The 16621-nt window shown below is 42.0% G+C and overlaps 1 protein-coding gene across 11 annotated transcripts in view; it reads left to right on the forward strand.

The window, feature by feature from the left end:
* tenm3 (teneurin transmembrane protein 3) overlaps positions 1-16621 on the forward strand; it is a 274702-nt gene that overhangs the window by 222181 nt on the left and 35900 nt on the right. For 7 of the 11 annotated variants that reach the window (XM_041868495.2, XM_045214459.1, XM_045214461.1 and 4 more), the window contains 2 exons: positions 11527-11776; positions 13700-13720. In XM_041868495.2, coding sequence (XP_041724429.2) covers positions 11527-11776; positions 13700-13720 — 271 coding nt within the window. The remainder of the gene's footprint in view (positions 1-11526; positions 11777-13699; positions 13721-16621) is intronic. The other 4 variants (XM_045214458.1, XM_045214460.1, XM_045214467.1 and 1 more) reach the window with 1 other exon arrangement.

Below are 16621 nucleotides of genomic sequence, written 5' to 3' on the forward strand. Positions count from 1 at the left end.
TAGCCGAGAACTTGAGCCCTCACAACAGCGATGTGTGTGTGTGTGTGTGTGTGTGTGTGTGTGTGTGTGTGTGTGTGTGTATGCGTGTCACTGCACTACACACCCAGATCAAACACACTGACTAACAGATCCCTCTCACTGTAAGATTGCTGTCCAGATGTTTATTTCCTTGAAAAATGCTTTCATATGAATCGATTTATTTCAAATGCGAGCAGCTTCCAGTATTTCTCCCTCTGCAGTGATATCTGTATCAGAGCCTGGTGTGCATTCTGGTTTATATCACACATAGCACACACACACATAACACACACACACTCATTATGTCACCCCCGCTGGATAGACATGTAAGAAGTGTTGACCAGCAGCAGTGAAGTGATAGACGACCACATCACAGCTTTCTCCACATAGACTATCATTACCATGAATCTTTTATCAAACATCTCCTCTTACATAAGGCCGCTAGGAATCCAGGAATCTGTCCGTCGCTCAACAGTTTAGAGGGAGGGACAAGAGAGAAGAGGAGGAGGAGAGGGGGAAGAGAGAGATGCCACAGCTTTTTCTCCTTTTTTCCTCCATCAGGCAGTTCCATCCTTTCAACTTCCTGTCTGCCAGCTTCAAAGCCCTGATTGGCCCTCAAACACTTCCTGTGTCGACAATGTCTTCCTTCCTGTGTCACAAACACCAGTGTGTTCTCTAAGGGGACTCACAACTTGACACTTCCCCCATCTCTCTTTTACTCGTTTTTCTATCCCCGTCTTCTGCCTGTCCGTCCTCTTCTCTAGTGGGTCTGCAGGTCCAGATAAGCATAGTGTTTGGCAGCCATTATTGTGTCCATCTGGCATCTGCAACCACGACAGGTCTCTCAGGGGAAGCAGTGATGTCTGTAATCTGAAAGACAGCATTCATGGACAGGGGAAAAAGAAGCACTCTACTTTCCAAGTGTGCCACTACCCATCTCACCCTGTAGACTCCAGACATCTCTGTCACAAACTCATTCTCAATATTTGATTCTCTGGCATTCCCTCTTTCCTGGTCCTGTGTGTTTTGGCAGCACTCTCATACACATAAAACTACCTAAAGGCTGTAGTAGGCAGGAGTTTTTACACACACACACACCTTCTCTCTCATAGCGTACACACACACCAACACATATATTCTCCCGTATCCTAGTACCGACCATCTCTGATTGGTTGGGAGCGTGTAATGTGGTGACGGAAGACCCTGGAGTGGTGAAACCCTGTGATGTCCCCCCTCCTTCCTCTGTCTCCCCCCCTCTCGCTCTCAATCTCCCTCATCTCCCCCCTCTCTCTCTCCTCTCCTCCCTCCCTCTCTCCCCCTCTCTCTCTCTCCTCCTTTCATCTCTCCTTATCAGGCCTATTCAGAGGCCTGTGGTGTTTTAGCTCCAGCGGCCAGCTCAGCAGGTGGGCCTCACTACCCACAATCCTTGGCACCTGGGGAAGCCGGGGCGCCTCGTTCTCATTCCCCCATTTTAAACTCTCCCTCCCTCTCCCTTTCCTCGGCCGTGACATTTATTGTAGTGTCTCACTTTAGAGAGCTGTTATTGTTTTCCAATTCTTCTGGGTTGAAAATCCGGCAAAAAAACACTTAGTTTGGTAGCCAAGTGGCAGCTCATCCGTAGAATACAGTCACTCTCTTTACATAAAGGCTTTGGAGGGATTGCAGAATCATTGACATAAGAAGAGCTGGAGACAGTCAAACCCTTTCAGAGACCAAGCAAGCACCACAGGGAAGCTCTTATAGCCTAGATTCTGTTTTTATAGCCATTATCTAGATTAAGCTCTTATAGCCATGATTTAGATTAAACTCTTATAGCCATTACCTAGATTAAGCTCTTATAGCCATTACCTAGATTAAACTCTTATAGCCATTACCTAGATTCAGCTCTTATAGCCATTACCTAGATTAAACTCTTATAGCCATTACCTGGATTAAGCTTTTATAGCCATTACCTAGATTAAACTCTTATAGCCATTACCTAGATTAAGCTCTTATAGCCATTAACTGGATTAAACTCTTATAGCCATTACCTGGATTACGCTTTAATAGCCATTACCTAGATTAAACTCTTATAGCCATTACCTAGATTAAACTCTTATAGCCATTATCTGGATTAACTTTTTATAGCCATTACCTAGATTAAACTCTTATAGCCATTAACTCGATTAAACTCTTATAGCCATTACCTAGATTAAGCTTTTATAGCCATTACCTAGATTAAGCTTTTATAGCCATTACCTGGATTACGCTTTTATAGCCATTACCTGGATTAAACTCTTATAGCCATTACCTGGATTAAGTTTTTATAGCCATTACCCAGATTAAACTCTTATAGACATTACCTAGATTAAGCTTTTATAGCCATTACCTGGATTAAGCTTTTATAGCCATTACCTGGATAAAACTCTTATAGCCATTACCTAGATTAAGCGTGGACAAGCAACTAGCGTGAAATACCAACCAACAAAGGTGTTTAGCACGGAAAGACAGGCGGGAGAAGCAGTGACAGGTCCAGAAGGATTATGATGAGAAATAGATTTTGGTTAATGATTATTGACCGGCACTGTACCGGATTGGAAAATAATCACACACACATTTCTTTTCACGCTTTTACACACACTAAAACACACATGGGTTGCAGTTTATTTAAATTAAATAGATAGAAAGGAAGAATTCTCAATCTACACACACACACACACACACACACACACACACACACACACACAAAGCACCTGGCCACAGTGGGGTTTTCCCTGGTATGTCAGTCCAAGGCCTAACTGATTGAGCCGTTTTCCTACCCAGGACCCTGTTCATTTGTTATTGTTGATTTCCCCAAAAGGAGAGGTGGTGTGTACACATGCAGATACGCACACAAACACACACACACACACACACACACATACGCACACACACACACACACACACCTAATGCTTTCCTGCTAGACAGGAATATAGGGGTCAAGGGTGACTAGGGCAGAAATTCCACCTGTGGGAGGTGTGTATGTGTGTGCGTGTGTGTGGAAACAGAAAATAGGCCATCCATCTCATTTACTATACGTACCTTTGTGACCGTCATTCTGACCGTTGATATTTCAGTTGTGTGAATATTCCATAATATTGCTAAATTAATGCATTTATAACATTCAAATCGGTCATCAGAAACCTCAGGACACCAAATGTAAATTATAATCAGTTAGAAAATTTATTGATTGATCAGAATCTAGACTAAATACTAAAATAAGATGATAGTGTATTTTCTGACTGTAACACCTGAACTATATTGAAACTAATTTCACACATATAATAATAGATTGTATATAATAATAGAATCTCTGATTGTCTGTTTCTAGTGAGTGCCCCCTGTAGCTCAGTTGGTAGAGCATGGCGCCTGCAACGCCAGGGTTGTGGGTTCGTTTCCCAGGGGGGGCCAGTATGAAAATGTATGCACTCACTGCTAAATGATTAAAATGTTTAAATGTTTTAAAATGTTTAGATGTGGCCTAAAGACAAGATTCAATTGACAATAGTCTAATGGGTGACAATATTATCAATTGTGAAATTGAGAATGAAGAGACTGATGAGCCGTGCAGCTTGCATTGACAAAGAAGGGAACAGAGTTTACCAAATAGCACTTCTTCCATATCATCCTACAGAGGTCCATGCAGGCCAGACGTTTTGATTGCTATACCCTATCGGAAAGAGCACATTCCAAGGTTTCTAATGAACCTATTTTTGCCAAAAAACTCTACAAATTGCGCGGATGGTCTCTGTTTCAAAATATAACTTTTTCCTAGAATAACCGCAGCTCCACGTGCACGCTCGTCATGTGAGTACTGGTGACAATCAGCAATAGCCATTTGGGCTATTTCTGTAATATTCCATGATATTCTTACTGTAAAATATATATATGTGTTGACTGTGGTAGGGAAGGGCCTCTGATGTCTGCTAAATGAACAGGTTGATTTCATTGGCATCATTAGCAGCCATAGCCACGGCTACTAAGCACAGATAAATACATCTCAAAACATGCTATTCTTGCTGTTCTTTTAAATATATATGTTTTTTATGACCTTCCGAAACTAAATATGAATGGATTCCTTTTTGATTGTCCATTTTGACCATAATGGCGTTTTGAGGATGAAATGCTCAGAAACGTTTAGTCTTTTATGATATTTATCTCAAAGTATTGCTAGAGTTTAAAATACACATATTTAGGAAAAGGTGGGTTCAAGGTTTTTAATGAAATTAAGTTATTGAAATTCCAAAATTGAAAACGGTCAGATTGACTGTCTTGGCTGTTCTAGTGTTAAAGAAGGGCTTCAAGGTCAAGGTCAGCAACACAAAGAGCCATGGCTGGACAGGGAATAGAATTAGAATAGAACAGAACAGAATAGAACTCTAGCGTCCATCCGAGGATGGACACATCTCTTAGGCATCACCGTACAATAATTATTCAAAACGTCATACACATAGACAATACACTGTAGTCTTTTCCAATAATTTTACATTTACATTTACAATCAACCCAATACATTGATGTTATGGTCTTCAATGTAACTATGATGTCAGCTTCCATATTGTAGATATTTAGAGCGGACCGTGTTCCAGTTTGATTTGCTCTGACGCCCAAGACGTTTATCCTCTCGCTTTCTCTCCGTCTCAATAATGGAAAATGTGTACAAGCATATTTTATCGTCTCTACTCATTCACACACAGACACACACAAACACACACACACACTCATTCATAATGCATGCATTCAGGCAGAACCAGAGGATTATATTAACCCCTTGTTACCCTGATGTTGTAATACCCCAGACAGACGTATTGCCTTGTTACACTAATGTGACCATGTCTGTGGTTCCTAAGGGAGGAGTTACTGTTCATGGTTGCCATTTGGGACGCAGCCTATGTTCCCAATTACTCTGATATAGGAGTTCAACACATACAGAACATTTCTCAGAGGAGACTAAACCATATGTATGCAGCAGGTGGGAATTGCCACATGCATTAATATACAGTGTGGCATATGTGTGTGCTCTCTCAGGCCCATCCGTCTTTGTTAGGCCACTCCAGCACACACACACTATCCAAACCGCTCCACCGCCCCAATCACATCAGCCGACCCGCTCTGCTATAGCTAACGCTAGCGCCACTCAGCAGGATCCAACACAGCCGCTACTGCTATCGCTAACCGCTAACTCCGCTCAATCAGCTAATCGATGAATGATCCTGGTGATCAGAGGGCGCTAGGCTAACTAGCTACCTGAGGTTTAGGGGGTTCAGCTGGGGGTTCGGTGCTTGGCTACGGTATGTCAGGGGTTCGGGCTGGCGGTGCGGACCCTCGTTGTGCAGGGGCTCACTCACAGAGGAGTTTCTCTCTAAGATGGCATCATTCATCTAGCGGTTAATAAACCTCGCAAGCGGCATAGCGGCTGCACAGAATTCCAACATGTTGCCCGACGTGAATAATTTAAGGCACACAGCGTGAAGCCATCCTTTGAAGTACTTTCTTTGAAGCAAAAGCCCTCCTTTTTCCTCCTCTCTTCTCATCCATCCATCCCTCTCTTCATCTCTTCCTCTTCCCCCTCTTCAACCAAAAGAACTACACCAAGACTTAGTCCTGTTTGCAGTGCCTTTGGTATCCCAGTGGAATAACTTTGGTGACGCTGTTTTTAGTAGTTCTCTGTAAGAGTAAGGGTTCTCTCCGTCCCCCTCCTTTCTCTCTCTCTCTTTCTCTCGGTCTTTCTGTCCTCTGAGTTCTGCATACTAAAGAGAGAGAAAAAAGAGGAATGCGAAAGAGAGAGAAAGGAGAGAGGAGACTGGTGTGGTTTGGCTGGGCGGTCAGGAGGAAGTGGAAATAATGACATGAAGTTTTGACGGAGGCTGTGGTTGAGGCGTATTTGCGAGCTCAGAAGATGACAGCAGTTTTGGGAGTTGTTGTTATTTCTGAATGACCCAAATGACCTACCCAACCATCCATCCATCCCTCATAGAACTCTGTCTCTTGCACTCTCTCTCTATCTCCTGCTCTTCCCCTCTTCCTTCGCTCTCTCTCCCTTTCTCTCCACTGGCAAGCTCTTGAAAGATTTTTTTAAAGCTATACTGAACGAAAATATAAACGCAACATGCAACAATTTCTATGATTTTACTGAGTTACAGTTCATATAAGGAAATAAATAAATTAGACCCTAATCTTTGGATTTCGCATGACTGGGCAGGAGCCAGGCCCAGCCAATCAGAATGAGTTTTTCCCCACAAAGGGGCTTTATTACAGACAGAAATACACCTCTGTTTCATAAGCTGTCCGGGTGGCTGGTCTCAGACGATCCCGTAGGTGAAGAAGCCGGATGTGGATGTCCTGGGCTGGCGTGGTTACATGTGGTCTGCGGTTATGAGGTCGGTTGGACATACTGCCAAATTCTCTAAAACAACGTTGGAGGCGGCTTATGGTAGATAAATTAACATTCAATTCTCTGGCAACAGCTCTGGTGGACATTCCTGCAGTCAGCATGCCAATTGCAGGCTCCCACGAAACTTGAAACATCTGTGGCATTGTTGTGTGACAAAACTGCACATTTTAGAGTGGCCTTTTATTGTCCTCAGCACAAGGTGTAAACAAATTTGTGCACAAAATTTGAGAGAAATAAGCTTTTTGTGCGTATGGAACATTTCTGGGATCTTTTATTTCACCTCATGACCAACACTTTACATGTTGCGTTTATATTTTTGTTAAGTGTAAATTACAGAGAAAAAGTCCTTGCATATTTAGTGTAGAGTAATACAAACATGGAAAGCTTTTAGTGACACATTTCCGAATAAGATATCACACATGCCTTTTCCACAGAATATACAGAGTGTACAAAACATTAGGAACACCTTCCTAATATTGAGTTACACCCCCTTATGCCCTCAGAACAGCCTCAATTCGTTGGGGCATGGACTCTACAAGTTGTCGAAAACGTTCCACAGGGATGCTGGCCCATGTTGACCCTAATGCTTCCCAAAGTTGTGCCAAGTTGGCTAGATGTCCTTTGGGTGGTGGACCATTCTTGAAAAACATGGGAAACTGTTGAGCATGAAAAACCCAGCAGCGTTGCAGTTCTTGACATAAACTGGTGCGCCTGGCACCTACTACCATACTCCATTCAAAGGCACTTAAATCTTGTCTTGCCCATTCACCCACTGAATGGCACACATACACACTTGTCTCAAGGTTTAAAATCCTTCTTTAACCTGTCTCCTACCCTTCATCTACACTGATTGAAGTGGATTTAACAAGTGACATCAATAAGGGATCATAGCTTTCACCTGGATTCACCTGGTCAGTCTATGTCATGGAAAGAGCAGGTGTCCTTAATGTTTTGTATATTTACTGTATATCAACTGCTACATAAAATAAGGAATTCATTTCCATATGCACCAATACCTGAGTCGTTTTCTAAATTGTAGCACATCCATCCAGTATCCTAGCTTTTATTCGTACTTGTCCTTTACCTACCTTTGCTGCAGTTATGAATATGAAATGCTTGAGAATCGATACAATACTACTTGGAAGCGTCAAGGCAATACCAGCAATAGCCGTCTATGTTGTACTGCCAGCCAACCATTCTATCCTGAGACTGTGAAGTGACCTTGATGACCTTAAAGTAGGTGTTTGAATGTGTACATTATGTTGGTATATTGTACACTGTGCCCATGTACTTGATATACTTTCATGTTGTTTGTTGTCTGTGCATCGATGTGTATGTACACTCACGTTTTCCCTCTGTCAGACATTCGTTATTCTATTTCATATCGCTTGGCCAAGCCACAACACGGCTGCGTTACCACCTCTAAGCGGCGTCCGTTTGCCGTCCGTGACTCCCTCCGACCCTGGTCTCTCTCCCGGTGTCCTTGATCCAACCAGAGCCATGAAATAAAGATCAAATGCTTCTCCTCTCCTTCTCTCTCTCCCCCTCTCTCCCCCACTACTCCACACCTTGTTGCCTCGTGCATGCACGCACCACACCTCACTCCACCACAGATAAAATACCCCCTGTGTTGATGGACAGGTCCAGTCTATTTGATATACTGTTAGGCCTCGTCAGCAGCACCCTGTTACGGTGAAGGGGTGCTGATCATAAAATAAACAGAGGAAAGAAACTCTTGGTTGAAGTAACAAAGTCAAAACAAGACTACATGTTGTAAAATTATAATTGGACAAATCTTTTTCAACTTGTATTTTTTGGTTTTTTACTTAAACACCATATTGTAATTTGTTGAATATCACGCAGACCACAAGGCTTATATTTAGGTATTTCTAAAGCCTAAAACTACCCCCTGGCTGTAGGCTACCCAATGAACTGACACACTGCCTCTAGCATTAGTTCCTGTTGTTATTAGCCAAGCGATTACCAGAACACCACGCGTGTCGCCCAAGCCCCTCTCCCCCCATCACCATATCCTCAGGCCTGATATTAAACCCCAGCGTTTTGGATCAAACTGAAAACACAACCCCACTGGCTACATCACACAGCCCAAAATCCACACAGCAGCACCTTCGGCCACTTTCTCTTCCTCTTTCTCTCTATCTCTCATTCAGCCTATCATAGGCAATTCCCACGGGGGGCCAGTATGAAAATGTATGCACTCACTAACTGTAAGTCGCTCTGGATAAGAGTGTCTGCTAAATGACAAAAAAAAAAATAACTGTCATTCCCCCACAGCCAATCAGAAACTGTTCCTGTCATGCGCCAGCCAATCAGTGCCAGTCTCTGGGCACGGGCGGGCAGAGTGTGCCAGGGCCTGTGGGTAGTGGTACAGGATGTGTGTTTGTTCCAATGGCCCTCAGGAGACAGGGCATGGCACAGCACAGAGGGAAGCTCAGTACATCCTGGGGGGAGCTTAGTATAACAACATTCCTATATATCCCCACAATATTCCCATATATCCCCACAATATTCCCAAAACATTCCCATATATATCCCCACAATATTCCCAAAACATTGCCATATATATCCCCACAATATTCCCAAAACATTCCCATATATATCCCCACAATATTCCCAAAACATTCCCATATATCCCCTACAATATTCCCAAAACATTCCCATATATATCCCCACAATATTCCCAAAACATTCCCATATATCCCCACAATATTCCCAAAACATTCCCATATATATCCCCACAATATTCCCAAAACATTCCCATATATCCCCACAATATTCCCAAAACATCACCATATATCCCATTCATATATTAATTTCTCTAGTATATTCGGTGCTTTTAGTGGAAAGGAAAATCTGCCCAAAATCATTTTAGGCGCCATCACTCATTTTAATTTTACTATACCAGGGTTGATATTTTAGAGCGAATATTCAATAAGACATTTGAGGTGCACAATACTGGCCCAATTCATGCACTAAGGATATGGAGCAGAAAGGAATCTGAGACTGGGACAATGTCAAGGCACCAGACCTGAGAGAATAGAATGATTGATTAACCGGCTGCAATTGTATTGATTTGGTAGCTATTTCCTTTACTGCCAGAGGGAATCATTCTTGGAGGGAAATAATTAATGATAATGAGAGCAATAATTAAATAGTTATGTATTCGCAAAGATAAATACATTGTTGAGGAAGATATTGATATGGATGATGATAACACTAATGATACTGTACTTAGTAATTATTATAATATTATTTAAGTTATAAATATAATGTAATATTATATATTATATACAATATTATTATATACAATATTATAGTATGATTGAATAGTATTTAATGTCATAAAATATATATATGTATTGAATAAATACAATATTATTTAATAATTAGTATTATCATAATTATTACAATAATTATAGCTAGTAATCAGAACAATATTAATGTTATAATTGTTTATGTTTTTATCACATTATTAAGAGTGTTATTACGTTATCATATATAAGTTATGTCTCTATGAATATGCTGATAATCAAGTAGCTGTAATTATTATTTTAATTGTCCGCAATTTTTATTGCTAGCTACAAAAGTAATGATTATCAAAACAAACAAAAAATCCAGAAATTAAGTATTTGTATCTTTTTAGTTTTTATATACAGATAGTTGTAGTTAGTGAGGTTATTTCAGAATAGCAGTGGTTTGAAGTAGTACACATATTGTTGCTTTGAAAACTACACCTACGGCTGATCCCATTTAACTCCTTTGTCTTTCAACAGTTTTTTCAAATCAGCACCCAGTTGTGTATTACTGGTGGGGAGGCTTCATTTTCTTAAATGTGTGGTGACACACACACACATACGTACACACACACACACACACACACACACACACACACACACACACACACACACACACACATGCATGCATCTTTTCATCACCCACGCTGTGTGAGCCTATGAAACCCTGTTGAGAGAAAGTGAGAGAACGAGAGAGAGAATATCTATTTCACTTGCTTTGGCAATGTAAACATACTGTATGTTTCCCATGCCAATAAATCCCTTTGAATTTAATTTAATTGAATGGAAAGAGAGAGAGGTGCAAGCTCAGGCAACACCTACCCAGGGTGCCCCACACCCATATCACCCCAGTCCTAACACAGCTCCATACACCAGCGCTAACACCGTTTATCGATTCCAAACGACCACCACTACCAGATAAAAACCTGCCCTCAGTCCCAGCACCACGTAAATGAACATTCCAATGATCAAAAGCCCTTAATCATTACAACAGGAGCAGCTGTGGTGTCAACCCATTTAAACCCCGCTAGGTTTCCTTCAGATCACATTCTCACAGAGGTGAAAATCATCTGAGAAATGAAATATTCAAATGGGATATTAATTACACATTTTTGGTGAAATTCTAATAGTGTGTGTGTGTGTGTGTGTGTGTGTGTGTGTGTGTGTTGTGTGCGGATTTAGTTCTGCGAGAAGCGTGAATATTATTTTCTGAAGCGGGGATATTATTTTTTTAGTCTCATTTGAAAGCAGTGAGTGTCTATTTCCTCGCTGCATAGCTGGCTAGCCTTGGGGCGAGGAATAACAGGAAGTGGTGTTGAGTTAAAAATGAAAAACAACATTGGCCTGAATTTATTTGATGAGAGAGAGAGTGAGGAGAGCAGTTTGTAACGCTTTGATTTGATTTCCCTGTGGTGATCATCTGGTCAAGTTAAACTGTTGAAACTACTGGACAATCTAAGTGTTACATTGATCTCTCAACCACGTTTGCAACAAGCTGAATCATATTCCCTTTACATATATGCTGTTATTTGATAATACTTTACAGTTTAAATATGCGCCAACTAAGTTTTTTGTAATTTTTGGCCAACCTAAAAAGTTAATAACAAGACTGTATGAAATGTTCCAACACCTTGACGAACATGGAAGTTCAGAAATTACACAAATGTACATAAAGCTACGGAAATAAGCTTTATCTAACAAGAACAATTCACTTCTTGTTCGGCAATCGGCACTTTGACACAGCGACTAATCTTCCTTCCCCTCCCTCTCCCCCCATCCAGGCATCCTGTACAAGGGCAATGGTGAGAACGTGTTCATCTCCCAGCAGCCTCCAGTGATCAGCAGCATCATGGGTAACGGCCGGCGCCGCAGCATCTCGTGCCCCAGCTGTAACGGCCAGGCGGAGGGCAACAAGCTGCTGGCCCCCGTGGCGCTGGCCTGTGGCTCCGACGGGAGCCTCTTCGTTGGGGACTTCAACTACATCAGACGCATCTTCCCCTCTGGGAACGTCACCAGTGTTATGGAGCTCAGGTAAGGATGGAGAAAGGGAAAAACTAGCTTATTTGTTGTACTTGCCTTTTGTTTTAGTCTGAATCAAAGCGATGTTGGGTCTATTTCTTGAAGATGGTTTTACTTTTGTAATGTTCTTGATCTGTGGTTGTTTTACCTACTTCTGATGAATGACTAAGATGCATATGTAGAGAAAGAGGGATGGATGGATAGATAAATTGAGGGAGGGAGGTGGGGTGTGTGGGTGGCGTTGGTGGATGGGTGGATGGATTGAAGGGGTGGTGCTCAGGTTGCCAGGTGTGGGGAAGGGAGTAAGATGGACAGGAGAATTCAGTGATGGATGGCTGGATGACACAAGCGGTACCCCCTGATACACAAACATTAACCTGTTTCAGTAAAAATTCCTTTTCACACTCGCTACATGTGGAGTGTGGTCAGTCATATCTGGTCATTTACAATGATGAGATACAGAGATATGGAATGCACACACACACACACACACACACACACACTCTCCTGGTCTGTAGGACATTTTAGCACTGTTATGAACACTCACTGCTCATAAATGACCTTCTCACATTTTCCCCTGATGAAATATATCCCCTGTCTTTCTCTCCTCTTTTCCTTCTCCAGCTTCTGCTTCTCTTGCTTTCTCTCTTTCCCCACTGATAAACTCACCCTTCCATGAAAATATGACCAGACACAGGGATGTAAATCCTCCCTCCCTTTCACCCCCCCCTCTCTCTCTCTCTCTCTCTCTCTCTCTCTGTCTCTCTCTCAATCTCTCTCTAATTCAAATTCAAATTCAGATTGCTTTATTGGCATGAAATACAATTTGTAGATATTGCTAAAGCAGTACAATGCAATGAGTATAATGAAATACAGTTCATTTCAATAAAAGTAATAATAGTACATATAATCATGTATACAAGTACAACACTATTGCTCTTTCTTTCTTTCTTTCTTTCTTTCTTTCTTTCTTTCTTTCTTTCTTTCTCTCTCTCTCGCTCGCTCGCTCTCTCGCTCTCTCTCTCTCTCTCTCTCGCTCTCTCGCTCTCTCTCTCTCTCTCTCTCGCTCTCTCTCTCGCTCTCTCTCTCTCTCTCTCTCCGGCCAGCACACAGTAATACACCCAGTCTTAACTCAATTTTATTATTGGCTTGGTGGACCCAGTCCTGTAAATTAAAAATTGACTAATTAGAAAAAGAGAGAGAGAAAGTGTGTGTGTTATAAATGAAAAGTCACTCCTCAACGTTGGCATATACAGTAATCCCAGCGTTCTGGCTAGTCGCCGTGGGTGCTAACGGTATTGTTTAGGCTCTGCCTTTTCATTTTCTGGGACACAATCAATAGGCCATTATGAGCCTGTTAACCTGGAGCACAAGCATGGAACGCTAACGCTAATGCTAGCTCCCAGGTGAATCATTCATGCTAACGCAAACGCTAGCTCCCAGCTGGACCATTTATGGTTTCCTTTTCTCTGGGTAAGACTTGTGGCAGGAGGGGGAAACTACTGCTTAGAGCTGCCTCTGCTCAACAACCGTGACGGCTGTGTGTTTGTGTGGGTGGGGGGGATGTGTGTTCTAACTCTCTTCCTGCCTGCCTGACTGTCTATATATATATATATATATATATATATGTATGTTAATGTTTCAGTGTGTATTAATATGTTTAATGATGTACAGGTGGTGTGTGTGTGTGTGTGTGTGTGTGTGTGTGTGTGTGTGTGTGTGTGTGTGTGTGTGTGTGTGTGTGTGTGTGTGTGTGTGTGTGTGTGTGTGTGCGCGCGCGCGTGCGTGCGTGCAGACATCGCTCTTCCTTCGTATCCATGGCAGGACCTGTCTCTCTTTCTGTGTGTTCTCCCTCCTGACTAACCAACGCTCATCTATCATCTCTCTCTTTCTTTTCTTCTCTTTCTTGTTCCCTTCTGCTTCCGCTCCTCTAAGAAATAAAGATTTCAGACATAGGTAAGCCTCAGTAACAATATAACAATGTACCACAGATCCATACCAGTCTTGTTTCTCTCTCTCTCTCTCTGTCCCCTGTGTAAACCCTAGTGGCAGCTCGTCCATAGAATACAGTCGCTGTCTTTACATTAAGGCTTTAGAGGGATTTCAGGATAATTCTAGCGGATTGGCCGACAACAGCTCTCGGCGAATCGGACTCCTTTATCTGCCTACAAACCCGCTGGAACCATCTAGAACTCCCTAGTCATTTGTGAAGCACATTATAAAAGACACGCCTGCTAAAAAAGCTAACTAGCGAAATGTTTTGAGGGGTTCCTCTGTGTTGTACGGTTGGGACCCTTTGGCCAAGAGGAGTGAGGACAAGACCCGGGTTCAAGTCTAGATGAAGAGGAGAGGAGAGAGAAGAGGAGGAACTATGGTGGTGCTCAGAGCTGCTCTCTCTGTGTGTTCCTGACTAGTGTTGGTTCGCGCTAAATCAGGCCTATTGTTCATACGTCAGACGGGATGTGCTGTGCTGTCATCATAGGCTGATGGGGCCCACACAGCAAGGACAAAGAGGGATACCTCTGAGGAGGAGAAGAAGAGATGGAGGAGGTGCCTTTTTTCTAAAACAAGCCATAGAAAGTTGGTTACAATTTCAATTTAATCCTCCAGAAACGACAGAACAAATAATGCAACAAATATTGTGGTTAAATTCAAATATACTAATTGACAAAAAACCTATATTTATTGACAGAATGTTTAAAAAAGGTATAATCTTCGTAAATGATATCATCGGTAGGACTGGTGGAGTTATGTCGCACATGCAGCTAATAAAAACATATGGAAATGTCTGCTCTACCCAAAATTACAACCAAATAATTGCAGCCATACCGCAAAAGTGGAAGAGGAAAGTTGAAGGGGGAGAAAGTAAAGGAACTTGTCTGTCGGCCTTGCATTAAAGAACATAATTGGTTAAGGAAAACTGTGATAAATAAAAAAAGTATATCAGTTTCACTTAAGGACCAAAGGATTGACAGCAGTCCCATATAGATTGCAAAATAGTTGGGAAGAGATCTTTGACGTACCGATCCCATGGCATAGTGTTTATGAACTGACACGCAAAACGACACCGGATTCAAAAATTAGAATCTTTCAATTTAAATTATTATATAAAATTCTTGCTACCAATAGAATGTTATTTATATGGGGATACAATCTTCCCAGCTCTGCAGATTTTGCTGTGAAGAGATAGAATCATTAGATCATTTGTTTTGGTTCTGTCCATTTGTAGCTTGTTTTTGGACACAGGTCCAGGAATGGCTAAAGGATTGCAATATTTACCTGGAACTAACCTTGCAGATAGCATTACTGGGTGATCTGAAAAGTCATAGTCAATCAATCAATAATATAATAATACTTTTAGCAAAAATGTTTATTTTTAATTCACAATCTGTAGAAGCAATGAGAATAGAAAGGTTCAGAACTTTTGTAAAACATCACAGTATGGTTGAAATATATATGGCAAATAGAAATCCTATATGGATGGTGTTAAGAGAGATAGATGGGAGGTATTGAATAGAGTTGAAGGATGGGACTAATAACAAATAACAACAAATAATAACAAAGATAGCTAATAATGTAAGCATACTGTGTCCATAATAAGTATATAGGTTGTATGTTGGGAGCTTTTGGGAAGGAGCACAGTTAGAAAGATATGGCATTTAGAGGCAAACCGGATGGACATCATGAAGATGATCGGAGAGGTTGAGAGTAGAAGAAGTTCAGGAGAAAAAAAATAAATAGATGTGTATATGTATATGTATGTATATATGTATGTATATATATATATATATATATATGTATATGTGTGTGTATGTGTATGTATTGTGATGTCACGAGAGGCTGTGTCCTGGAGGGACGTTACATCCCCCTGAGGTGGCTGCAAACCCAGACAGCTATGGCTCCATCTGCTGGTATGGTCGGGAACTCCACCCCTCTATGGCCAATCTTCCCACGCAGCTGAAACAAATGAGGAGCTGATGAGCTGAAGGTTTGGGAAGGGAAGAGACACAGTCTCCAAGCTGGGCTCTCTGGAGGACAAGAGTGCTGCACGTCCACTTCCATGAGGAATATAAGGATTTGGAGATACTTACCTTTGGGAAATACTCACCTTTGGATATATGCACCTGTGGAAATACGTGAGAGACATTTGGAAGGACTTTTTGCTGGGTTGGCCACTAGCTGCAACGTGGACTACAGTAAGGCTGGGGAAAAGTTATCTAAGCGAGTGAGAATTATGATTTTGGATGTGGAAGAGACATCCCTGAACTGTTAACCCTTAAAGAGCCACAAGAGAACAGAATTTTGTTATATTTTCGTTAATTTCCCAAGACCTATAATAAAATCCTTGTTTTGTTTCAACCTTGTCTCCTTGCACTACTTGAGCAACCCCGCTGAAAGCTGTGTAGCCTCTCGTGACGTCACAGATGGTGGAGAATACGGGCACGCTCAAGCGTTAATAGTGCATGTCAGAGGAGGATACCGAAGGTTTGATCACCCAGTTTTCCAAGTTGGCCGTAGGCTCCCCGCCCGACTGAAATGGAGGACATATTGAAAGCCCTTGTTGCTGGCCAGCAAGCCCAGATGCAAGCAAACGTGGCTCTCTTGGAGGAGCAAAAGAAAGCCAACCTTCTGAAGGCAGAGGAATTGCAGTTGCAGAGACAGAGGGTTGTCCAAAATACCCGCCCAATAAAGGCAAGTGACTTTATATCTAAGATGGGAGCTACCGATGACATTGAGGCATACCTGCATGCATTTGAGGCCACGGCCACTAGGGAAGCCTGGCCCAAGCAACAGTGGGTTGGTCTGTTAGCCCCCCTTTCTAACCGGGGAATCGCTGAATGCTGTCCGGGACCTGGG

Source organism: Coregonus clupeaformis, unplaced genomic scaffold, assembly GCF_020615455.1.
Source record: "Coregonus clupeaformis isolate EN_2021a unplaced genomic scaffold, ASM2061545v1 scaf0260, whole genome shotgun sequence".
In the NCBI taxonomy this organism is placed as follows: domain Eukaryota; kingdom Metazoa; phylum Chordata; class Actinopteri; order Salmoniformes; family Salmonidae; genus Coregonus; species Coregonus clupeaformis.